The sequence below is a fragment of the Gymnogyps californianus genome, chromosome 3 (assembly GCF_018139145.2).
Source record: "Gymnogyps californianus isolate 813 chromosome 3, ASM1813914v2, whole genome shotgun sequence".
In the NCBI taxonomy this organism is placed as follows: domain Eukaryota; kingdom Metazoa; phylum Chordata; class Aves; order Accipitriformes; family Cathartidae; genus Gymnogyps; species Gymnogyps californianus.
The window spans coordinates 43,563,307-43,588,365 of record NC_059473.1 but is presented as its reverse complement, the minus strand read 5'-3'; the positions used below and the strand labels follow the sequence as shown (position 1 = coordinate 43,588,365).

The 25,059-nt window shown below is 38.4% G+C and overlaps 1 protein-coding gene across 6 annotated transcripts in view; it reads left to right on the top strand.

The window, feature by feature from the left end:
- The window catches only part of ACTN2 (actinin alpha 2), a 70,694-nt gene that overhangs the window by 10,759 nt on the left and 34,876 nt on the right, over positions 1 to 25,059 (top strand). For all 6 annotated transcript variants that reach the window (XM_050893227.1, XM_050893228.1, XM_050893224.1 and 3 more), the window contains exons 2-5: positions 14,394 to 14,508; positions 15,792 to 15,911; positions 22,636 to 22,722; positions 23,798 to 23,885. In XM_050893227.1, the coding sequence (XP_050749184.1) occupies positions 14,394 to 14,508; positions 15,792 to 15,911; positions 22,636 to 22,722; positions 23,798 to 23,885 (410 nt within the window). The remainder of the gene's footprint in view (positions 1 to 14,393; positions 14,509 to 15,791; positions 15,912 to 22,635; positions 22,723 to 23,797; positions 23,886 to 25,059) is intronic.

The window sequence follows — 25,059 nt, the reverse complement described above, 5'->3', positions numbered from 1 at the left end:
CAACTGAAACCTTAGTTTAGATTACAAGTGAAACTAGATTTGGTGATCTTCAAATGTACTACGTAACAGAGTGCAAAGATGACATTTACTGCGTAAATATCTTGGGGTCTGACTATTGACATACTTTTCCCATCATTTATTGGTGTCAGGGACTTAAAGATCTGTGTGTGGAATTGAAAAAACTTTCAAAATCTGTTTTAGCTTTATCAGTCAGAAGACATGCTTTTCTGATTATGGAAGTGTTTTAATGAATGTTGATGTTGGATAGGAACATACTTTTATCCCACTCTGATTGACTGTATTGACCAATTTATAATGGATTTACTTACTCACCTGGCACTGTAGTATATAATTACTGGATAAAGATAGCATGGTGAAGAAAATCAACAGAGAAAGCAAGGGAAAGACATTTGGAAATCCAGTCAACTAAATCCTGGATTAGCCTACTTTAATTAATCCTTCTATTTCCAGAGGGCATACTTTTAGTTCCTTCCATACTATAATGTGTGAATGTTTCTTTCATCTCATCCTAAATAGTATTTGGTCATTTAAATATGTATCTGCTGAAACAAAAATGTTAGCCAGCACTATCTGTGACAGTTCAGGAGCTCTTGGGAAACCAGGAAGAGCATTGTAGGGCACAGCTGGTGGAAGAAGGACCCGAGACTGAAGAGGAGAACAGGAGATATGATCTCTTTACAAGAAGGTTCATTTGGCACTGATAGGGTAGTGCTAATGCATGTTCTTTGTTTAATATACTTGAGAGAAAGCCCCAGGCAGTATAAAGGGCATAGACTTCACCTTTAAAGCACACCAGCAGATTTGGCCCTTGCAGATCCACCACAGTATTCGAGACCCTTTTTGGATTACCTATACTTGGTTTTTAACTCTCCCCAGGGAGAGGCAACTATAAGAGCGATTATGCTTTTGTTCCGTAATAGCAAAGAAGTGGCCAGTTGGAAAAGAATATAGAGGGAGAGAAAAAACAGAAGAATGGCCAGTCTCAAACCTTTTATCATTGCTGAAACAGTTCCCTCCAAACCTGTTGACATTTTTACTGAGAATCTTTTTCTGAAGACGCCTTCTAGTTTGTTGATACTCTTGTGAAGTAGAAATGCTGAGCATGGAAGGTGGTGCTCCAGAATTAACTCCTTCTGAGCCATGTAGAAATGAGTGAATTTCTTTTGACCCTATAACAGTTCAACTTTTTGTTGGATAGTTTGGTCCCATGGCATACTAAATACCTTTTTCTATCCTTGTGTTTCTTAGTTTTTCAGTAGTTAGATCCAAAAAGTGCGCCTTAAATATAGCTCTTTGTCTAACTAGTGCTTACAGTGAGACCTCCCAAATATCACTTTGCTCAAAAGTGATCCAGAAAGCACCAGAATGCAAATAGCTCACTGTTCCATTAATTGAATATGCCTTCAAAAGTATCAGGAGTTGTCTTGACTTTGTTCACCCAACATCTGTATCTAAAAACTTGTAGAGAGCAAGAGAGAGAGGGTGCATGAAAGAGACATGTTTGGAAGCATGCATCAGTACATTGGAGTTTCTAACAGAACCTACACACTTCACGCTCTGCAAGCTCTCTGCTTAGGTCTCTAGTGTCCTACCTGATTGGCTGGGGAGAGATATATTTTGTACAGCACTTCATGAGATATCAATATATATTCCTATACAACGTAAAGATGCAGTCTTTATTGCATGGGTGATAGAGTCCATTAAGGCTTTTATAAAAATGTGTACAGCATTTCTTTGCTGCACTCAACTTTGTGCAGTGTAGTGGTAAATCTATTTTAATGCTCTGACAACTGGGCGTGAACTGATTTATTTGTAGGTATGTGCTGTAAAATTTCGTGGTGTAAAGTGATCAGGAATGCTGTGTAAGATATTAGTTGCTGTAGCCATACTACTTCAGGTTGCAGTGTCAGAATTACTTGTTTTTATAGTGTAAATCCAAGCTCTGCAAAGTACAGTGTATTGGAACAGAGAATATTTGGTTAGTATGCTCTAAAGTTAGGTTACTCTATTAGAGGAAAATACTGTTGTGCTGTGCAAATAATTGGCAGTCCTCAGAGGTTCAGTCTGGATGCTGTACACTCCCAGTCATGCTGTGTGGGAGTACTGTGTCTCTATCAAAAAGGCACAGGTCCTTGTGGGCGATGCTTCTCTATTTCTGCAGATTTCAGTAGGAGACATTTTGAAGGGCAAAATTTGGCAGTGTTGCATGGAAAAAAAAAAAATTACCATGATCTGTTAATTGTTAAATTATTAAATGCTAGAAACAATATGGCCTACTGAAAGAGATCAACATGTCCATAAACTTTTCCTTCGAGGGAAATAAAAAATCAACATCTGAAAATAAAAGAAAACAAAAACCATTGACCAAAAATAGATTATTCAAAACTTCACATTTGTATTGTTCCATTAGTCCCTTTTTTGTTTTTGTTTTGTTTTGTTTTTAAAGCTTTACTCCCATTTAAGAACTGTGTTCTGAATATGCTTGATTCACAGATACTTTTTTCACCAATATTTGTTTTTTTGAGGCTTGTGAAATAAAAGTTCTTTCACTTGCTACAGTATTTTAAATTTGCAAAATGTACATGAGACTGTAAAATACTGCACAATCACTCAATTGTAGAGATGAATAGAGCCCTCCTAATTCTGCATTTAGAACTCTCAGTCCATGGGGCCTATTTACATTTCACCTCTGCTGTGGGGTAAAGGTTTTGGACAGACATGTAAAGAGGTTTTACGACTTGAAAGAAGTTGTACAACAAGCTGTGGAAGAGCCTTTACTCATTGTCTGTCTTTTCACTCTCATTAGAGAAAGCAATTTAATATGGATGCTATTATAACTTGGAAATTTGTTAGTAATTTGAGAACTTTATGTTTACTTCACAGATTATACCATTTATTTGCCATTCTGTAGTGCTAATCTTGTACCTTGAGCATTTTAGTGCATTGAATAATGGTATGTAATCAAAAAATTCAGAGGTATTAATTCTGTTATGACAAGGTGTTAACATACCTGTTGTTTTACATAAAAGGCAAAGAGAGTAGAGTAATCAGAAAGGTAGTTTATAACTGTAAATGATGTCATGCATATTGTTATTGAAGTAGGAGGGAAGATGAAGAGGTAAGATCATTGCAAAGAGCAAGGGATTGCTCCCTATTACTTCATCTAGCTAGAATGAATTATCCAGGACTGCTGTAAGACAGCCAGATGTTGCCATTTGGACAAAGGGTTCTCAAAGAGTATTGCCTGGATGCTGTTTGTGACCATCTTTTTTCAAGGATTCGTGCATATGATGTGAATGAATAAACTATACTGCAAAAATAGTCATTCACATCCAAGAGAAAGCTGACTTGCAAAACCCTGACCTTTGTCACCGCTTAGCAAGGTGATGACAATACTAATGAAAAGTCTCAGTATTGCAAAGCCTTCCGAGTGGAATATTCTAATAGCTCCTACACCTCAACTCATGATAAAAGATAACCTTGTACTGAAGGCGGACTTTTAATTTATTGGTTGGGAATGCATGGCTGGGGGGAACCTTTCACTTTTAGGTCAGTGTTTTGAACCCAGGCCAGGTGAATAAGTGACAAGGTTGCTAACACATGCAGGCTGTTTGGTAATGTCTATGAGGTGAGTTGTACTCTCAGTTTAGCTCTCGCGGGGACAGGTGTCCCCATCACTTAAACCACCAGAAATGGCAGCTTCATTGGAGGTGCCCAAAATTGACCTTATTAGTGAGAGGTAGGGACAGTGACTTTTCATCCTAGAGGTGAAAGCTAAAACAATTTCTGTATGTGAAAATGCTTTCTCAGATTGCATCTGTGGGGTTATTCACAGTCATTGCTATTCTTAACAGTTCCCTGAGCGACTCCTTTCTCCATGCCTAAGTGGCTGGCACATTTCATAATTCACTAACAGTTTAAGGAGGGAAGGATAACTAGCATGCAACTAGATTTACAGTAGTAGGTAACTGGTTTATGCTAAACAGCCAGCTTTGATTTTTAAATGTAGAATTAACTTTGGATGACTGAGAACAGATGCTGAAGATGTTGGTAATTGTTATGTGTTGTTTTCCATCTGTTCACAGTAGGTTCTGGTTTTGATTAATTTTACAGTTCTTTATTTACAAGATATTTATAGTTTTGTCAACTTTCTAATCTTTCTTGCTAATATTTCTTTATTGGGCTTTTTTTCAGGGTAGTGTTTGAGCACCTCAAAAGCAACGGTGAATCTTCCCCCACAATAGTGCTGTGGGATATGGAGGGTTTATTATTCTCATTATCTTTGAATACAGAAGTGGGACACTTAAAAGTACTCAGCTATGGCTAACATCTGCTCCCATTGTTGTTAAAAGGCTTATAGTCCCATATGAGGAATCATGGGTCATAAAATGCTCAGCATTTAGGACAATAAAAGCATTTTTAAAATTCCTGTCTTAAATGACTTAAAGGCTGTCGCAAAGTTGGGGAGAAAACACAAGTGTCAGGATCTCTTCCCTAGGATGATAACACAGACCTTGGGAAATGTATGTACCAATAGAACAGATCATTAAATCCACTTTCATTTTAATTTGATTTATGTTTAATTTTCCGTGAACACTCTTCTACCAATTGACTTTGAATCTTCTTTCCCTCTATCCTGTTACATTTCTTCAGCTTTGTTTCTTTATTATTCTCTGTCTTCACCCTTCTACTTTCTTTTTCTCCAATATCCCTGACAAATCTACTCCAATATTATATTTCTTTTTGCTAAGGGAAATTAGGGGGTCATATGAAAGTAGGAGAGGGAAATGGGGATCACCACAGAAAGAACACCCTGACAGAAACAAAATTTACAGCTATCTGTTGCATGCCAAGTGCTTGGATTCCTAAAAGGGAGTTGTTTTCTGCTGAATGACTTCTTATTTTGTAGTCTTTGGATAACATATATACCTAAGTTTTAGGGCTTCTCAGCCACAGAATCTGGAAGGAAAAAGAGTCTTCTTGACTGTTCTCCCTTTTCAAGGCTGCAGTGTAGATGTCAAATAGGATGGGAATCTTCCATGAACATCATAGAAAGTATGACTGGGAGAATCTGGGAAAGCATTTAGTCCATTCCCCTACTTTCGGGCAGAAGCAAATATGCTCATGCTATTCTTGACACATTTATCCAACTTGTTCTTGATGATGTCCAAGAAGAAGGATTCCACATTTACCCAGCCAATCTCTTCCAGTGCTTCACTGCTTCTAGAGTTAAAAATGAATCTAAATCTTCCTCGTTGTTGTTTAAGCTCATGACTATTTATCTTAAGCTCTATCTTCAGTCAACACAGAGAACTGATTTATTCTTTTCTCTGCTGTGACTTCTTAAATGGTTGAGACAAGTATTACTCTCTTTTCAAACTTCTCATGATTAAACCCGCTCAATGGTTCTGTATTTTTCATAGATGAAGTTTTCTAGAATTTTATTCTTTTCGTGGCTGTTTTGTGGATTCTCTCCAACTGGTCCATATTCTTCTTGAATTTTGTGCCCAAAAGAGGGGACAATGTTACAGCTAATCCCTTTCCAGCACTGAGGAGATTGGAAGAAATACTTCAGATATTGATACACCATTCTTCTGCTTAGACATTCCAATAATGTATTTGCTTTTTGTAACAGCACAACATTTTTTAATCAGGTTAGGTTGTGATCTACTGTTATTCCCAGATCCTCTTCTTCAGTGCTACTGCCCTGCCAGTAGTTCTCCATCCTGTGTTTTTGCAGTTATGTATTACTGGAGGAGGGCAGTAATTCAGATTTCTTGCTAATCTGCATCGAGCTTTCTTCAAGTCATTTCACTGATTTGTCAAGATTAGTTTGAATTGTAGCTCTGTCATGAAACATGCTTACAGACCCATAATTTTGCTGTCATATTCATATGTTATAAGCATACACTCTATTCTGTCATCTAAATGAATAAGTAAAGCATAGTATAGGAAATGGTTCAGGGCAGATTCTTACAGAAGTATACTTAATAAGCCCTTCCGCTTAATAGTGAGCCATTACTCACCATTAGTAGGAATAAACTCTCTGACTTGCTAAACACTCTTTTTTTTTTCTCATATTGTTTTGTTTTCCTCTTAGATAAATAGCTCTCTGCTGTTGCAACCAGCTTAGGTACGTGACATAAAAGAGATCTGCTTCTGTAGGGTCCTGGTGGGGGGGACCTTTAAAATAGCTTAACTAGTGGAACTAGGATGAAAGGCTAGAGTTTAGGCAAAATCGTGAGGGGAGGACATGCATGTACCTAAATGCAGGCTTAGAAAGGTAGCATAACATACGTTTTTGCTTGCTTGTCCTTGGAAGTTTAATTTTTTAAATATAAGATTGGATTCTGCAAAAGTTGATGCTACTTGCCTAGCGAAGTTTCCCACTTCTGTGTAAATAAAATATGCCAAACCTTTTATCACCTATAAGACTGTGTTTCTCACTTTATTATTAAATTTACCACAGACCACTCTGGTCTGCTTAGTGATAGGAATGTTTTAAAAAAATATTCAGAATTAAAAGAACATACCAGAAGTAGACAGTAGGCTTTTTTTCCCTGACAATTCCTTTGTCTTTCTAATTCCTTCACCTTAACAAATTGAGTAGGTTGCATTTATATTGTAAAGATAAGAATGGGTAAAGATATCTTGCAGTTTTTATAATGCAAGGTAAAACCATGCCCATGCTTTTACTAAAGATTTTCATTGGATTCTTGCCTCTTTTATTTCTGCATTATTTTTCTGAGCAGAGTTCTCTTGAGTGATTCTTGAAATTCCAAAAGTGAAAAGTAGATTTAGACCAGAATTGTCCTACAGATCCTGAACACTTTTTGGTTTCAAATGGGATTTTAAATATTGCATATGCTCCTACTTCTAAAATATCAGTGTTTCTGATTGAAAATACATTTAAAATAGGCAGAATTATTTTGAACTGATAAAAATACACAAGCGGACAACCCTGTGGCACTGTATGTATTTTGAGAAGTCACACATTTGGATCATACAGATGCCTGCTGCTGTAAAACTTTCATAAATGGGTGTCATCAACAGTAATGAAAAGGGAAGGAGCTTCCTTCAAGGAATAGAGCTGTTGTAGCATTATACCGACGGTCCATCAAAGTCCTGAGTTGTCTGAAGACTTACCTAAATGTTCGTGCTTAAGACTGGTGCTTCTCTCTCACATGTAAAGAAGGGCTTATGTGCCTGAAAACTTCTCTGTCTTTTCCAGCTATCCCAGGTGATCCAATAAAGATATCTGCCTGCTCCTAATAAACCTTGCAATATTTTAACTGCTTTAGCCCCTCCAAAGACCTTGTGAAACATCTTATCTTCCTTCCTTTCCTTCTTGTTCTTCCCTTAAGAAAAAAAGGCTGAGGTGAGGACAGTGCATGCAGTGACCCATACTGAATTTCCCATACATCTTGCTGCCTCCTGAGTTTTCTTCCATTTTAGACCAATGGGACAACATAACCTTTCCCTGTTGTCTCCTCTGAAAGAACGAACTAATGTCACTCACTTTGTAACAAAAGGCTCAGTAATCTTCTTGACATTTCTCAGGATTCAGCCTTGCCAAATAATTTTTGAAGGGATATTTACATGCTCTGGTTTTTTTGTTAATAGTGAGCACTGTAAAACAGACGTGCAATCATTCAGTGCTGGGAGGGGGTTGCATTTTTTACAGGAAACCCTAGACTCACTTAGGATTAGGCCACCTGCTTTGTAAGGACTGAGGTCTCCCCAGGCTCTTCCATGCAAGCAAAATGCAGAATGCTAGCAAGACATGTGCAATGTCCTGTGTGATGAATACATCCCTTTGATGATGTCTCCTGTGAATGATAAAAATAAGGAACTGGGGTGAAGTTCCCTTAGTTAGTAGAGCAGATCTGCTGACAGTGCAGAGTATGCTAGCATATCATCTGTGACACCATCTGTTCAGCTATATGGATGGCTGTGCTGGAGCAGAGAGGGCTTTCCCCAACTTTGGATTTGGGGACCTTGTGATGGAGCTTCTACTAACTTCCTTTGTGAGACGGTTCTATGCTATCCTTTCTGTTGTTCCCAGGAATTTGGCTTTGACATACTGCCTATGATTTGAGGGTTTCCTCTTAATGACCTTTTGGAACATGCTAAACATTTCCCCCACCTTAGCCTTCATGGCATCCTTCACTATGCTTTCACTGTGCTTCATTTGAGTTGTTGCTGTGCTCTGGTGTGTTTAGTGTTAAAATCCCACTTTGCCTACCAAGTATCTTGGCATGATCGAGTTGCACTGGTGAACCACCTCTCCTGTTATAGTTACCCTAGTTATTTTACTAACATGTACCAATGCATTTAGGCTTCCACTGCAAGGGGAAATAAGAGCAAGGGGACAGTTACTAATAATTCAAACCAACAAGTAAGATGTAAGATTTTATTTATATTCAATTCATGAAAATATACTCATGCACCTAATATACTAAAAGTACAGCTGTTCTAGATGTTCTAGGAATGTCTAAAAGATGCCATGTGTAGTCATTGATTCACATCAAGCTAGTTGACAAAGGCTGTGCAATTTTCTGCTGTGTTTTGCCTTCATGCCCCTTCTCTTGGGAGCAGAATTAAATAGTTAAGAGAATGAGGGCCAATGCAGACTGTGTTCCAAGCCCAGAGAAAAGCCCTGATCCTGCAGTCATTAGAACACTGTGTGGACACAGGAGCTGGGAGATCATGTTGCAGGTTCACAACTTATCTTTTAAAACATGGATAACAGACAGATGGGAAATTCTTCAAGGGGAAACCTCGGTCTGGCCTAGTGGGAATGTTCTGGCAGAGCTCTTTCTGTAACATCCTTGCCACGCGCTCAGAGCCCAGTAATGTTCCGTATAACTACAGAGTGAATCACTGCATCCTATTTAGCCTAGAAGTAATGAAGACCCTCAGCTAGCACAAGTAGAGAGGAAAAATACTTTAGAAGAAAGGCTACAAAGCAGAGTTTTAAGAAACAACTCTATCAGACTGAGATAATTTGGGTTAACACATATGTATATAAACAAATATGTTGAATGTTTATACTTGAAGTTAATTTTCTTCAGGTGTGTTCTCCTGCTCTGGGTATTAGAATTTAAGGTCCACTTAAAATGAGTTGTGCTTCTGCTTTACTTAACAGACACAGGAAGTATTAAGTTTCCTATTAATGCAATATTTTTCATAACTCATAGGTTAAAATTGGATTTTGTCTATATTTTCTTATGTAAATGTTACAGAAAGGCTAGAAACTCAAAAAACATGACTCATGGGCCAGTAGCCTTTATGGTAGGCTACTAGACAAGCAGACACATGCCTTTTAAAATCAATATTAGTTTTTAAAACTTGTAAATATTATAGCAGACAGAAATTGATTTGAGTTGGAGAGAGTGAAAGGCAGTGTTAACCTTTGTTACGAGATATACACACTAAATAGGATACGGGTCTCCAATCCTATATTGGGCTGGATCCACTTCTCAATTTCAATTCTGAGTGCAAGTAAATAAATCTTCCTGAACTTGTGGAGTGTATCCCTTGTACATGTCCCCGTGCAAGTTATGCTGCTGTTTTGGTGATGTACATTTTGGACTCACTGTCAGTGCCAAACTAGAATTTTACCCTGTGTCTTCAGCAGGTGGAACAAGTTGTCTTGTGGCCCACCGATGGGTAACAGTATTGGAGAGGGTGGTAACTCATGCTTTCTCAATTATCTTTATCCTTATTATCACATGTACATATGAAACTTGTTACTATAGCATCTTGTTTTCTGGCTTTGAAGCACTATCAAAAGTAAGTTATCATTACACACATAAAAAGGACATGTGGGCTTTCTCAGGAGTGTAAGACAATTCAGCTCTCAGAGATACTACTTTTTCCATCAAAGCATGTCCTTCATTGTGCATGTGTAAAAATATTTGCACAGAGTGGGTATACCCTATTATTTTTTGGCATTAGCTGCAGTTGATTGATAATTGATTAGGGATAGCTCCTTTTTCTGCCCCTTGGTTGCAATTCTACTTGTCAAGAGCTTGTAAAATTAAATGGCCTGAGTAAATTACCAGGTAAGGTTTATTTTTTCCTCAGGTACACACTTTGCCATCACAGATCTATGAATCCAGATTATGGAGAATATGCTATTGGCAGTCATCACAATGAGGCTAAGTGGGCATAGAACATAAACTGCACTCCCTTTTCTGGAGTTAGCTTTTCCAAAATAGACCTGTGACAGCAGCAGACAATTAATAGTGCATTAAGAGAACATTTACCTGTGGAACTGCAAATTGTTTGGCTTCCTGCTCTGCATCCCCTCTTCTGTGGTCTCTCATCTAAGAATGTCAGCAAAGTTTCTTTTGTAGTATCAACTTTGGAAAGGAGAAATTTTTATTTATTTATTTTTTAAATTTGTAGAGCCACCTATGGTAAATAAATTCTAAAAAGAACTGTCTTGCTTTCTAGGCACTTATTTGTATCCCTCTTGGTATTCGGCTTGGTGCCTTCAGTCCTGCCTTGTTTTTCTGGGCAATCTGATGCTCTGAAATGTGCTGTACAGCTCAGCAGAAAAAGGAATTTGCTTTGTCTAAGTCATTTAATAGCTTTTAAATCCCAGTGGATTACAAATTTGCAGGGTACTATATGCTGGCTGTATCTTGATCTCCAGGACTTAAACGTGCTTTGAATTGTTTCTTAATAACTATGAATAGAACTGTTAGTTAAAGCCAAAGCAGTGAGAACAAGCAGTATCACAATAAGAACAGAAGGATGACAGTTAAATAAAATGTGGATTGTGGAAACTGTTAAAATTTACAAGTTAAGTTTTGCAGTAGCTTTAATACAGTCACTTAGGGGTTGCATCACTGAAACATAGTAAACACTTCCTTAAGTAGCATTCCTATAACCATCTTTAGTCCTAGGAAAATAAGCCAGTTTGGAAGGCATCAGGCTATGAAGTCACATGCTGAGAGTCTGCTGTAATGTACTGCAGTGACACTTTCCATGAGGTACAAGACAACTGTCATAAGGGGATAGCACCATTTCATGACCTGGTGTACTGGTAAAACAGAAAGCTCTGAGAAACTGTAGTTTAGATAAAAGATCTAAATCTCTTATTCTAGATATAGAAGATAATCCAAACTATCTAGGTACAGATAGTCTAAATAAAGAATCCATGCACAGTAGAGTGCTTCAGCAGAACTTGCTATCTCATGAATGGAGGCTTTGTAGGTAATTCCGAGTTTATCCTTCAGAATGCTACAATGTCAATGACAAACCCCAATACTACTGGAAAGAATCTTAAATAACTTATAGATATAAAAAGGCAGCCCATAAAACCAGGGTCTGTCATCAAATTATTGAAAACATCTTGACTCAGCAGTAGTAGCATCTTTTCCTTGTTTATATCATAGCAACATTGGCTGCTTAGTGTCTTCATAAAATGAACAAGATTGAGAAGTTTGTCTCTCAGCAAATTCAGTGCCATAAACATGTCTGTTTTCAAGAGAAACTATTTAAATTATTGGAAAACTTTGGGATCTTTGGATAAAACTTACATTTTGTGTCTATCAGTGTGGCATCCAGTAAGTTGAATCAGCTGTTGTAGAGGTGACGTAGAGGACCACAGTGAGATTAGAGGTGGACAAAATTCTAATTTGCTTTTTTATATTTATATATTTATATATGCATATATGAGCTAAGAAGTGCCAGGTTCCACTTCTTAAGAAACTAAGTGAGAAGTAGCTTTCTTCACAGTAGGAATCAAATTTGTATTTTAAGACTGCTCGACTGGTGGGGTTGTTGCCATTAAACTCTTAATTAAATGAAAAATGGGGAAAACTCATTTACTTGAGTGGTACAAGGTGAGAACGTTCACCATAAATGTCTAAAAGAAGAGATGGAAATGACTGAGGTTTTTCTCCAAATTCCTCTTTGAGTTTAGCATGGTGTGCTTGGAACAATTCTATGAACTGCAATAGCATCTGCAGGTAAGCACATGTCCATCACTTAAGCTTAATTCATCAAAGGCTCATTCATTTACTGGTTCAGCTTTCTAATATTTATTGCCAAATTGCCTTGCAAGGTTCATGTGCATTTACCCTTGAGTGCTTTCAGCTGTTTTTTCTATATTACCGTAATTTTGTTCCTTCCAAGGATGCTTGTTATAATTTTTAGTATTTGCAAATGACTTAATGTGGTGCTAAGCCTTTTTAGATACATATCACTAGAAGAAGATACTGCTTGAGGCAGACAAATTAGTCTTATAAACTAGATCATAACCCTATAATGATCCAAACCAAATACCATCCTAAGACTCTATCACATTGAGCCCTGAGGGTAGAGGTGCCTAGTATCTCTGTTGTCATGCTTGATACACTCTGGTTGCAGGTCTCCCATGAGCTCAGTAAAGCTAGTTACCTTAAAATGAGGAAAATTTTACCTTCCTGAATGACTGCTTTACAAGCCAGCATCCCTTTATTAAAATAGATGTATTTGCAGAGATGCTTCAGCTGCAGCCATACTTATCTCCATCTGCACACAGAATGACTTTCTTATGCCTCTACCTGCAAGTCATCCTCTGCAGGTCAACAGGACCCCTGCCCAGAACCACTTCCAATACTGTCTTCTCTCTCCTCCTTTCTCTGGGTATCTAGAATTAGGGATTTTACTGCACAGCTCCCCCATATCCATAGCACTTCTTGCTTCTTCCTTTCAATTGGATAGGAGAAGTCAATAAAACTAAAGTTTAGCAAGCTGCTCCTTGTCACTGTTGGAGCTCTGAGAAAAGAGCCCAGCAAGCTGCACATAAATTCTTCACATAAATTGAGTCAAACCCAACAACAATCAAAATGTTATTCTTTAACAGAAAGTTGCATTTTTAAGAATAGACCGTTTTTGAAAATTCAATCCATATCTTCTTAAGGTATGAAATCTGTCTAGAATTTACAAGATTCAGTTCCAGGGAAAGTTTTTGCCTTCATCTACTGGCCTTTCCTATTCTGTTTCTGAGAGATCAGAAATTAAATAGTCTAAAAAAACAGGCAGGAAAAAAGATGGTCAAAGGAAATTTCATATTGACAATGGGGATTTACAATATATTTTATTTTTTAAACTATTTACATTAAATGTTTTTAAAATGATGATAATTTGAAATAGCAAATGAAGGGGAATTCCAAATATCTGACAATTTTAAGTAGCTGAAGTCTAACTTACCAAAAATGTATGGCCTTGTTATATACCTAGAGTTATATACCTGGTGAAATACCTAGTAAATACAAACTTGCTTTATATATCTTAACAGACACTGAAAAGCAAGGAGAGTTTGACGGAAGGCTGAGAAGTAATGGATATTTGAAAATAGACTAATTTTAACTACTAAATTTTATAGTAGCCCATGTTTTGATTTCATTCATACAAAAGGTCATGTGTCTGTGACCTCTGTAGATCAATGGAGTTAGCTCTGCTTTTCACCTCTTCAAGTAAAAGCAGACTTGGTTATTCTCCATGGAGAGAGAAATGCTCATGGTTGCTTTTGTGACCATTTTTGCCCTGCAAACTTAAGTATCTGCATTTGTGTGTTTCATGAAGTTGTGGTAGTTTTCTGAAAATTATATAATACAGTTTAAAAATAAAACCCTTGGTAAGGCAGGCCGTATCTGCCTTACCACATCTGAATGTGAAACTTCTGTGCTTGAATTATTGTAAACTTTCAAAATCCATTCTAATTGTCCATGTTTTCAAAAGGCATTCTGTTTCTCACTGTAGTTACAAATAGGAGCAGATGCAATTTTGCTGGTATCCTTGCTGTATAAAGTCTCTTTTCAGTTACTCCATCCTGAAGACTGTCCTCACAACTTCCTGCCTGTGAGAAATGAATGTTACTTGTTCCTGGCATAGATAATCTGTATAAGAACTGTTTATCATGGCATGAATTAAAGTAGTAGAAGTTTTTGCTTCTGTGCTTGGTATTGCCTACATTTTACTGTCACACAGCTTCCTTTATACCATATCAATCTTTCTTTTCAGGAAGAATGTGTAACAGATAAGTCCCAACATAAAATTATGTGCTCATAAAATGTTAAGTGTAGTAATAACTATTAGACAAGTTTTGCCTTTATGTGTAGATCTTTTTTTGGGATGCATTTACGAGCAGACTCCAGCACAATATTGCTTCTAATCAAGCAATTCTTTGCATCTTCATGAACATCTGGGATAAGAACTTTGAACTCAGTGACATGTATAAAATGAATGGGAGTTGGACATCCAAATTTCTAAGGCAGTAGTGAAAATCTCAGATGCAGTATTTACTCAGATGGCTTAGCAGTTGTTTTGAAAAATGCCTTGTTGATAAGTATTTTTTTTAATTACTATTACAGACGTTTACAGCCTGGTGCAATTCCCACCTCAGGAAAGCAGGCACGCAGATTGAGAACATTGAGGAGGACTTCAGAAACGGCCTCAAACTGATGCTCCTCTTGGAAGTTATCTCAGGTTGGCTAAAGTAAAATTTGCTATGTATTTACAGCATGCTGAAACACTCTTAAAAGAAAAAAATTGTTAACAATTCAAAACAGTGAACACAAACACAAAGTAGGCTGAAAAGTGAGAGACGAAACACGCTGTAAAACAAAAAGGAGGAAAAAAAATCTCTGCTTTTTCCTTATCTCCAAAATCTTCTGTTTTGTGCTCGTGTTCCAGGATATCACAGTGTATCAGGGTATCACTGACAACACAGTGTTGTTGGACAAACCACAAACATTTATGACCTGGTGTTAGACCCTAACAATTAAAAAGCCTTTACATTTGGGTTACAAATTCATTTTATTCCACTTTTAGTATAAAAGTTTTGCTTTGCTTTTAATGACTTTATTGGATGGACCAATGCTTGCAAAAGTGAGTGCCTAAAGTAAAACTAGATCAATATTTAGTCACAAGTAAAAGGTCTTATTTTTCAGAAGGGTGGAACATCCAAGAACTCCTTTTGGCTAACTGATGTAAACTCACTATGTCACCCGTTTTATGTGTTATTCAGAGGGGCAGTCCCCAAGGTACACTCAGAATGCCCCTGAATGGGAAGGGAATAGCTCAAGTTACAGACACACAATAAAAATGAAACAGGGCAAGATTTTTAAGACGTCTTTATGGAAAAGGTAGTTTACATTTTTGCTGGAGATTTCAGTGGGGAAAGAAGATCTTCAAATGATCACTCTTCACGAAATGGAGAGTCATATTTTCAGAAATTACTCTTCTTTGTGATCATTTGAAAAGATAAGTTCATTCAAACACATCAGCCTATGCTCTGAAATTAGCTGCTCTGCTGTACTGGATGAGGTTGTTAAAAGCCATTGTTCTTGGGCAGATGTGGAAGGATGCTATGGCTAATCTGCTGGATAGATTCCAGCCTCTCTTTACAGTCAGGGAGGTAAGGGTGATGAGCTCTGAGAACATCCCACCTTCTTAATATTCAGTTACTCTAACACAGACAGTAGCAATGAACCAGAAGTTGAGTAGCAGGAAGCACTCACATATTTTCCAGATGTTTAGGGCAAACATAAAACTCTTACTCTGGTTTTACTGCTATATCAGAAACATTTCAATTTTCTCTTAAGGGTTTTGTTCAAAGCCATTTGACATTCTTTCAGAAAAATACCTGTTAATATAACTGCTAACTTTTAGACAGTGTTCAGGGCACATTCACTCTTGAGTTCTAATCGCTTGGGTGTCTGTAGCCAGGTGTATGTAACCATAAACACATTAAATTTGTTATTCTGCAGGGGAAAGACTACCGAAACCAGACAGAGGGAAGATGCGCTTCCATAAAATTGCTAATGTCAACAAAGCTCTGGATTATATCGCCAGCAAAGGAGTGAAACTTGTGTCAATTGGTGCAGAAGGTATGTGACAGAGCTTGACAGTGCACCGTACTTAGATCCTAGGCATTCACATTGCAAAGAAGTCTGACAGAGACCCTTGGCCAAATTGTGCGGGCTGTTCTCTGTATATGGGTGCTTCAAAAATCCCTTAATATTGATTGCTGACCTATATCTGTGAAGGGACGAGAGGTGGAAGTTTGTGGACACCTGGAGAGGGATAGCGGTATAAATGGGCTCTAAAATTAGTTTATGTCCAAGGTTAAATTGAATTGTCTGTGTTTCAGTGGGTGTTCAGATAATGATTTCTTCTTTCAGAGCATTATGTTTTTCATATATATTATTAAAAATAAGGAACTCCTTTAGAAATCAGGTTGGATTCTAGGGTGTGCTTTATCCAATCTGGGATCTTTTTTTTATCTTTAGGAGATATTATTCAGACAAGAAAAGGCTGACATCACTACCAGGTGGCTGGGACCTACTCCCATTTTATTATGAGACTGACTGTGGATGGCAGTTGTGTTTCTAAAATTCAGATGTAGAGTTAAGGGAGTGATCAAAAGAAATTATGGTAGCTGGAGAGACTGAACATACGAAGAAAGTGGGACTGGATGTTATTTACTAAAGTTATTACTTTGTTATTGTTCTGTTGTTCAGGTAGTTAAATAAAAACATGCAGCTGGCTAGCTAAATGCTGATAGATGTAAACTCTGAGTAAAAGAAGGCAGGCTCTCACTGCAAGTGACCCTATGCCTCCTATGAGATTCAATTAATTGTTTAAAAAGGACAAAGGTTTGTCTAGAACTAGCTGCTCCATGGAGATATTTGCATAATGCTTTGCATAGCCATTACCATACAAAGGAGTGAAGCGGCTAGCATGATATCCAACTACTTTTGATTCCATAGCCTCAATGATGTGCTGTACATTCTGGGGGCAGCCTCTAACATGTCCTTAGAGCAAAACTCTTACTGTAACCTCAGTATCATGGTGAGAAGCACTAGCTACATTCTATTCACATTGCTAGGCCTTTTTAGATCGATTTATGAGCCTTTTCTTTCTGTTTTCTGATTTCTCCAGGCTTATATATGTCCTTATTCTGGCTGCCAAACCTTGATCTTAGGGATCTTACTGTAATTGTGGCTGGAGCAGGAAGATTCATTCGGTGGGATAGGGGCATCTGTAGAAGTAATGGAGAGATCTATCAGCATTCATTTATTCCACAATGGTTTGACCTAGCCCGCTTGGCTCTTCAAGCATCGTTCACCAAATGTGTTCAGTTTCTAGATCTAGAACTCCAAAATCCCAAGACATGGATGGTCTTTGGGCAGAGCATTTGTTTGAACTCATTTATTCATTTGAGACTGAACTGGGTGGGCTATCTGAGTCCAAATCCATGCCATCTACCTTTAGGCACATAACAGACACCTTTTGGGAGGAATATATCATCAGTGGGGAGAAACAGGCAATTCCCAAAGGCACTTCAGATCTCAGAAGAGCTCTACTGCATTTCAGAGGTGCCTGGCTCCCTCCATCAGTTGTACAGGCAGTCAGGGGGAGCTGGGCCCTTTGCTCAATTAAATGAAGTGGGATGGAAAAATATGCCACTACCCTAAACCTCTGCAGTTAAGGTTATTCTGAGAGCGACATGGCATTGAATGGACAGCAGAGGGTACTGAAGAGACAATTTATATGTGGAAATGAAAATTAAGAATACAGAAGCCTGTTTGATAGCTGGTGCAGAAATACTGAGAGTACAGAGTGTGGAGCAAATGAATGGTAGTTTCTGTCATGTCATGCTGGGACTCTGAGGCTTCCTGACCGAAAACAAGAGTGTAGCAAAAGGAGTATCTTGTGGGACAGAGTGGTCATTCTCTCTGATTACAGTTTGCCCAATGTACTAATGTTTTCACACCTAGGTTCTTCAAGCAAGGCTGGAGTATTTAAACTGAGATACATCAGCTCATATCTGCTCCTGAAAGGAGCAGGCCAGCCCTCTGCACTGCTATCTCCCTCATTTTGCCCTGCTTATTGCAGAGCATTACTGCCAGGTGCTCAGACTAGGGAGCAGGGCTTGAGCACTTTGCCCTGAAGGCAAAGCGTCTGGGATAGCTCAGATCAGCCATTAAAACCATTTAAACTAACCCTGCTGTTCTCCTGGGCAGCAACTGGCATGAGTTTAGATGCCCTGTGATAATAGGTAGTTCCTTCTGGGAGGGAGGTGGGAACAAGAGGCAGTAACCTCTTCCAGCTTCTCAGGCAGTTGCTGCAAGGTGATGTCTGTCCATGCACTCAGTATTTCTTCCTGCATGTAACAGCAGGCCATAGTTAGTAAGCCAGGAGATTAAGGTTATGTTCTTGGCTGTGCTGCAGGCTTTTATTGCCTGTTTCTGGAATTCTCAATCTGTAAAATGGAGGGATTAGAAGCAAAAATTCATTCATTAGCATTAAAAAAATCATTTTAGATTCTTGGATGGAAGCACAGGAGAAAAATCCACTGCTACTGTCATAGCTTAGATGCAGAGAGGAACCTGTCATTGTAAGACATTGCACTATGTCAAGTATGGCTACTAATACACGTTAGATTACATCTATGTGGGCAGGAGCAGATAGATCCGTGTGCCTTCCACTCCTACTCTAAACAGGCTGAACACAAAGCCAGCTCTGGCCCAGCCATGCTTAGTGCCCTGTTAAGTTTACCATATCCCCTTTACTAAATTTGTTATCTAAGGCACAGCGCCATGCTGATGCAGCAATGCAGTATCACATCTGACTGGGTATAGTTTCACAGTGTGGGACCTCTGGCACCAGTACGTGTTTAAAGAGTCCCTGTGCCCCCTTGTCCTGCATACTTGCTCCTACACTTCACAGCCCTACCCTATCACTTGGGCTGACAACTGTTTCTGTAGCTATGCTGGAGACTGGATCAGCAATCTGATCTGGTTTTAAAACACACTGCACCTCTTTTTTCTTTTGTTGCATTTTTCAGCATTGTTGACTGGGCAGTCATTATAGTATGAAGATGGAATGAATGCCAGCAAGGAGGCAGAGCACAGGCTCCTTAAGCTTGTATTGTTATCAAAGTCCTTAACCCCTTAACTCATTGCCACTATGTGTGAGCATGGGGCATATGGGCTTGTCTGCACCCATCTGTTTTGGCATTCTCTGAGTTGCATGGATGCTTGGAATACTTTTTAATTTCCAAAGCATGGAAGTTTTGTATCTAAATCTGCTGAGGATCATGTTTTATTATCTGACATGCTGAGTGGTGAAGAGCATGTGCCCAAGGGGACCAACTCGCATTTAAAATGAGGCCTCAAAACAAAGATGAAAATGCGATTCCTGTGGGACATCAGTACAGAGTTCAATTTAGTATTTGTAAGGGGCCAGGGATATTCTTTAAAGCCATCATTACTGTTCTGAGGCTGACTTTCTTGGGCTGTCTGTGGAGTGGAAAGAGAGAGGTGATCACCTTCAACTGTGATGCTGAGCAGAGGCCCAATTTAGCTACTCTGATCTGTCTTGTGGAAGAGTCTTTCTCTCCATTGAGGATGAAATGAGACTAGAGAGTCAAGAAGCTCAAGCAAAAGCTGTGAAAGTAGCCCTTATGAGCCATTCACAGTCCAGGAGTTAGAAGTTTTCCCTTAAGTTTTAAAAAAGTGCAATAACTCCATGTGCAAGGTAATTACATCCTGAATGAAATGAACTGAGATATGGAGAACCACAAAAGATAAGTATCCTGTTACTAGGAAACACTTCTGTATTGCTTTTCTGGGGAGTGGGAGAAATATTAAAGACCAAATGATCTGTGAATCTGCTACAAGAAGGTTAGAATTAAAAAAAAAAAAAAAAGCCAAAGCAGAATAAAAAAAATAAAACTAAAACCTTTGAGAACTTGCCACACTGCTTTGCTTAGCTTTTTCCCTAGGCAGTTTTTATTGTTTCCCCTTCCCTTTCCCTTCTCTCCTTTCCTGTCCTCATAGGTCAGCAAGACCTTTTTCCCCAGAAAGTTGTAGCTTTGCCTATGTGAGGTATAGGAACTATATTCCTCCCAGAGCAAATAGGCAGTGTGAAGAAAATAATGAAGTCTTCTATTGACCCGTAGAGGAATATGATAGGAATGTATCAGTATTCTTTTGTCACTGATACTTTTCAACATTTAGCAACTTTGTTTTCCTTCTGTTTAGATATTTTTCCTTGTCTTTTATACATGTCTTTTTTGCGTTTTATGCTAGCAGTAGATAATGAGAAACCAAAGCTGCCAAATAGCTTGAAAATTCTCCTGAGGCACAACATAGAAAATTCCCTCTCTTGCTCTTTCATTCTGTCTGCGTGTACATATGGATGTGTAAATCAAAACAACGATGTAGTGATTATGCAAATCCATGAATTGATTGCCTGACAATTAGCAATGCCTCCTGAGTATTTAAATTCATTTATTTTACATTTGAAGAAATTCTTCTCTACTGTATATACATATCAGACATCTGATCAAAATACAATGAAGTACTTGACCGAGGAGGAGGGAGGAGAGAGAAGTAGCTACATGCCCTAATTGCTATTTGGTCTTTTTTGGCTGCAAGAGTTTAGTTTTGAGATTTGAAGAGACTTGAGGTCTTTCAGGGCCAATAAGATAGTAATAATGCATGGAAGGCAGGCAAAGTGAGGTAAGAATTCTGGAAAATCAGTGTAGAACCCAAAGGGGAAAGCGGAAAAATAGCCATTCCTATATAAACTTGGATTATCACACTAGCAAAGTAAGCATAGACTAGTGTCCTGGTTTCGGCTGGGATAGAGTTAATTTTCTTCCTAGTAGCTGGTATAGTGCTGTGTTTTGGATTTAGTATGAGAATAATGTTGATAACACACTGATGTTTTCAGTTGTTGCTAAGTAGTGTTTATACTAAGTCAGAGACTTTTCAGCTTCTCACGCCCTGCCAGCAAGAAGGCTGGAGGGGCACAAGAAGTTGGGAGGAGACACAGCCAGGACAGCTGACCCAAACTGGCCAAAGGAATATTCCTTACCGTATGATGTCATGCCCAGTATATAAACTGAGGGGAAAGCTGGCTGGGGACTGCTGCTCGGGAACTGACTGGGCATTGGTTGGCGAGTGGTGAGCAATTGCATTGTGCATCACTTGTTTTGTATATTCTAATTCTTTTATTATTATTATTATTGTCATATTATTATTATTATTACCGGTATTATTATTATTTTCTTCCTTTTCTGTCCTATTAAACTGTCTTTATCTCAACCCACGAGTTTTACTTCCCCCCCCCCCGATTCTCTCCCCCATCCCACTGGGTGAGAGGAGTGAGCGAGTGGCTGTGTGGTGCTTAGTTACCGACTGGGGTTAAACCATGACAACTAGTGATGGGTGACATATCTCCTACCACATTTGTTAATTCCATAGGTTCAAATGACAGCTTGTGTTACATACTACTACAATTTAACAAGTATCTCAAGTCTCGGAGCTGTCAGCTGCTTTGTTCTGTAAAAGTTGCCCCTGGATTCAGGCAACTTTTAAGTAGCAGAGCAACTGCATTTTCTGCTGGCACCTCTATTGGCATTTGATGTTAAATTGAGGAAATTCTTCCTGCTGCAAGTTCCTCCTGCTCCTTCCCCAGAACACCAGTGGGCCCCCAGGCAGCCACAGCTGCTTCACTTTTTGAGGAAGGCTGGAGGTGACTTTCAAGTAGGGGAGCAGCTGGTGCCTTCCCTGCTCCACTGCTCTTTTGGTGTGAGGTGACTGGAAAGGCAGTCTGCAGTTCCCCTCTCTCATTGTCCCACCTTCTCCCCTTCCAGTGCTGGACCCTCCTTATAGTCTCACTGTGTTCTTCTGAGTCTCTCGCCATACTTTTCAGATTGATTTATGATTATCACCACACTTAAGTGGTCTGGCAGTACATTTTTTGGTGTTGAGAATTTTAAGTGGTATCACTGTTCATATTACAATGTAGGAGCACTGGATTCTGGCTTGGCTTGTGGAAGGGACTCCCATTTATGTGTGAGAAGGGTTGGAGAAAGCACCTTCCTAGTGCCCTGTGTTGTAGGTAGACTCATGCAGTCTTGAAACACATTGAAACCCCAGAGGTAAAAAATCCCATTTTATATTAAAGGTACATAAATGTGCATAGGCATCAGAGCTGTAAGATATTCTGAACTGCTTGGCAGGAAGCTATGTAGCTTAGTCTCAGGAGGTGCTGTGTCTCTTGAGCTGTTCTTCATATCTAGTCTGTGCTGGCACTATAGGTAAAATTCTCAAAAAGGTCTAAATAGTATAGGGGAATTTCTGAGTACCATTTTATTAAAAAATAATACTGTTAATATCCTGTAGTTTCTTAAAATTTGGGGTAAGACCATATTTTTTTCAGTTCCTTTGTATTTGAAGACAGTAAGGCTGATATTGTTCAAACTTTAAATAAGTATTTCCCTTCAGGCTCTCTCTGAAAAAGTCAGCCTAAAAGGTAAAGATTTGAGACAGTTACAACTACCTGGAGAGAAGCCTTTTAGCACGGAACAGCTGAAGTGACCTTAACCTCAGTAATCTTCAGTCCTACTACCAGGGTAGCACAAGCATGAGTTTGTTGAAAAATGAATCCAGATGAACTCTGTGTAGATAAAGAATTATGGTAGAAATATAATGAATTTATTAGATACAGTATATTATTTATAGAAATATATGATTAAAATAAGAGAAAATGGAAAACACATTCTAAATACTACTACTATCTCTTTTTTCACCTTAGAAATTGTTGATGGCAATGTGAAAATGACGCTGGGCATGATCTGGACTATCATCCTTCGCTTTGCTATTCAGGATATTTCAGTGGAAGGTAATAGCAATGCAACTATGTTAAATAATTAGGAAATTTGTTTAAAGACATTTTTATATGAATTGTGAACAAGTGAGATGAGTGTTTTAAAAATGAATTATTTTTTCACAGAAAATGATACTGCAAGTTCCCTACCTGGTGACAAAATCGATTTCTGGAGGGAAAAAGTAATTACTCTCCTTATCCTGACAGAGACCTTGAGCCAGCTTTCTAAATGCGGAAGTTCTGGGCATGTCTCTCAGTTATAGACATAGAAACATGCCTGTATTTCTGAGCTTTGGTGACCTGAAACTATGCTGTACCCTGTATGGTGGTCCTATTTCCAACATACTTTTTTAGTCCTGTCCATTTCTCACGTTCTTTGCAAATATTATCTGATCATATCCCTCGTCTTTCTATCACTTTTTTTCCCCCCACTGCTTCAGAATTTTTTTTCTTAACGTTTACTTGGTAACTGGCTCCAAAAAGCATGTTGTAGTTACAATACTCTTTAAATCAAGTCTATGCTGTGAAAAGTCTAGAATTCTAGAAACTAATCTCAATTTTCAACAAAAGTAGAGTCAATTCAAGCTCTGCATGCTGTCCTGCCCATAATTTGTAGGACATTAAATGTGGACCTAATAGTCTATTTGATCTTTTCTGTCCTTTACTTACGCATTCAGGTGCCCATAGGGTTCAGATAGTGAAGGTATTCAGCACTTACACCTCCCTGTAAGCAAATGGACTGAGACTACAAGCATATTTCATGTAGGCACCAACACTATCTTTTATGTCTAGCTCTATTATATTTGTATTGGGTATTTTTCTCCAAATATACATGCTGCTGTCCAACCAATATAATTTCTTAAACTTCTAATATCCCAGAATTATTGTGCAGACTGAGTTGTTCCAGTTGAGCTGACCTCTGTGTCCTAATGGAGCCCCATTAGTCCATTTGTATTAGTATCTTTTAGGATTAAATGTTGGCTTATGCTAACCAGTTTCAGGTGGCTGACCACTTTTAAGATGACAAGAAATTAATTACTTGAGCACTTTTTACATTTTTCCTTTTTTTACTCCCTGGTGTCTTTTACAGAGACCTCTGCCAAAGAAGGGCTGCTGCTGTGGTGTCAAAGAAAAACTGCTCCTTACAGAAATGTGAACATTCAGAACTTCCATCTTAGGTAAACTTCCATTATTTCAAGGGGTAGAAGCAGTCTAAAATATTTTAGGTCAAATTTTCCCACTGTTGTGTAGATATATATTTGACAGGAGAATTTCACTCTTCGCTGTTAACTAGACTTTTTTCAAATTCTTATGCTCTGTCTTCAGAGTTTTATTTTGGTTAGCCTTTGGCATTATTTACCATGGCTTCCGTAGTTACTATTTAAAAGAAAAAAATCCCTACTACATACAGAATGACCATATTACATTATTAGAGGTCCTTGGTATATGGGAATATCTGAGTACTGCAGCATAGTGACTTGCAAATGACTGCTTTCAAATGAGAGCCACTGTAGGTATAGATTGTTCTTGGCAAAAATACCAATGTGTTGAGCATGCAAATATCTCATTATGGTGAATCAGTCTTTATTATTTTGTAACGTAACTATAAATAAGGAGACAAAAATGCACTCAGTACACAACAGCAGCACTTTAAACACATTTGTTTTCAGAATCAGGATCATTACCTAAGTTGGAAAATTTAGTGAAGCTCCAGCCTTGTGGTTCTGTGTTTTCATTAAGGGCTAGAAAGGGAGTTCCAGGCCATATGCAGGCTGCCTGGTTTGGGGATTTCACTGGGCTAGTTCCTGTAGCTCTGCCAGTGACCCACCTCATTAAACTACATGACTTGCCATTTGCACTGTTTAACCATGTGATCTTGCATTCCCTGAAACCCTTATAGTACTTACAACAAGAGCTCTGTATTACAGTGGTTTGGTGTTTTGAATTCATTCTTAATGTGCAGCACCTAAAGCACATGTAGTGATAGAGAAGATACGGTTCACACGTGCATCCACAGATAAAAAGAATTTGTTTAATTTACAGTCCCTGTATTGCCTTTAAGAGATCTGAAATTTGTTACATGTTATTTTCCTTGAATATATAGAGGTATATTTCAGTAGAGCTTTATATGGATGCAGGGTATACTGTAAGTTACAGTGTCAGAATCTTAGTGTGTATACATACAAATGCTGGTCTGATACATGGTATGGGGAAAACATCTTGAATGGAAGTACCTTGATTAATGTTTGGGTTGATCAGCTCTTACAGAACTACTTTACAATGGGCTGTCCAGACCATTTTAGTCTATACCTTTTGGAAAAAACCTTTTTGTTAGTTTGGTGCTCATTTTGA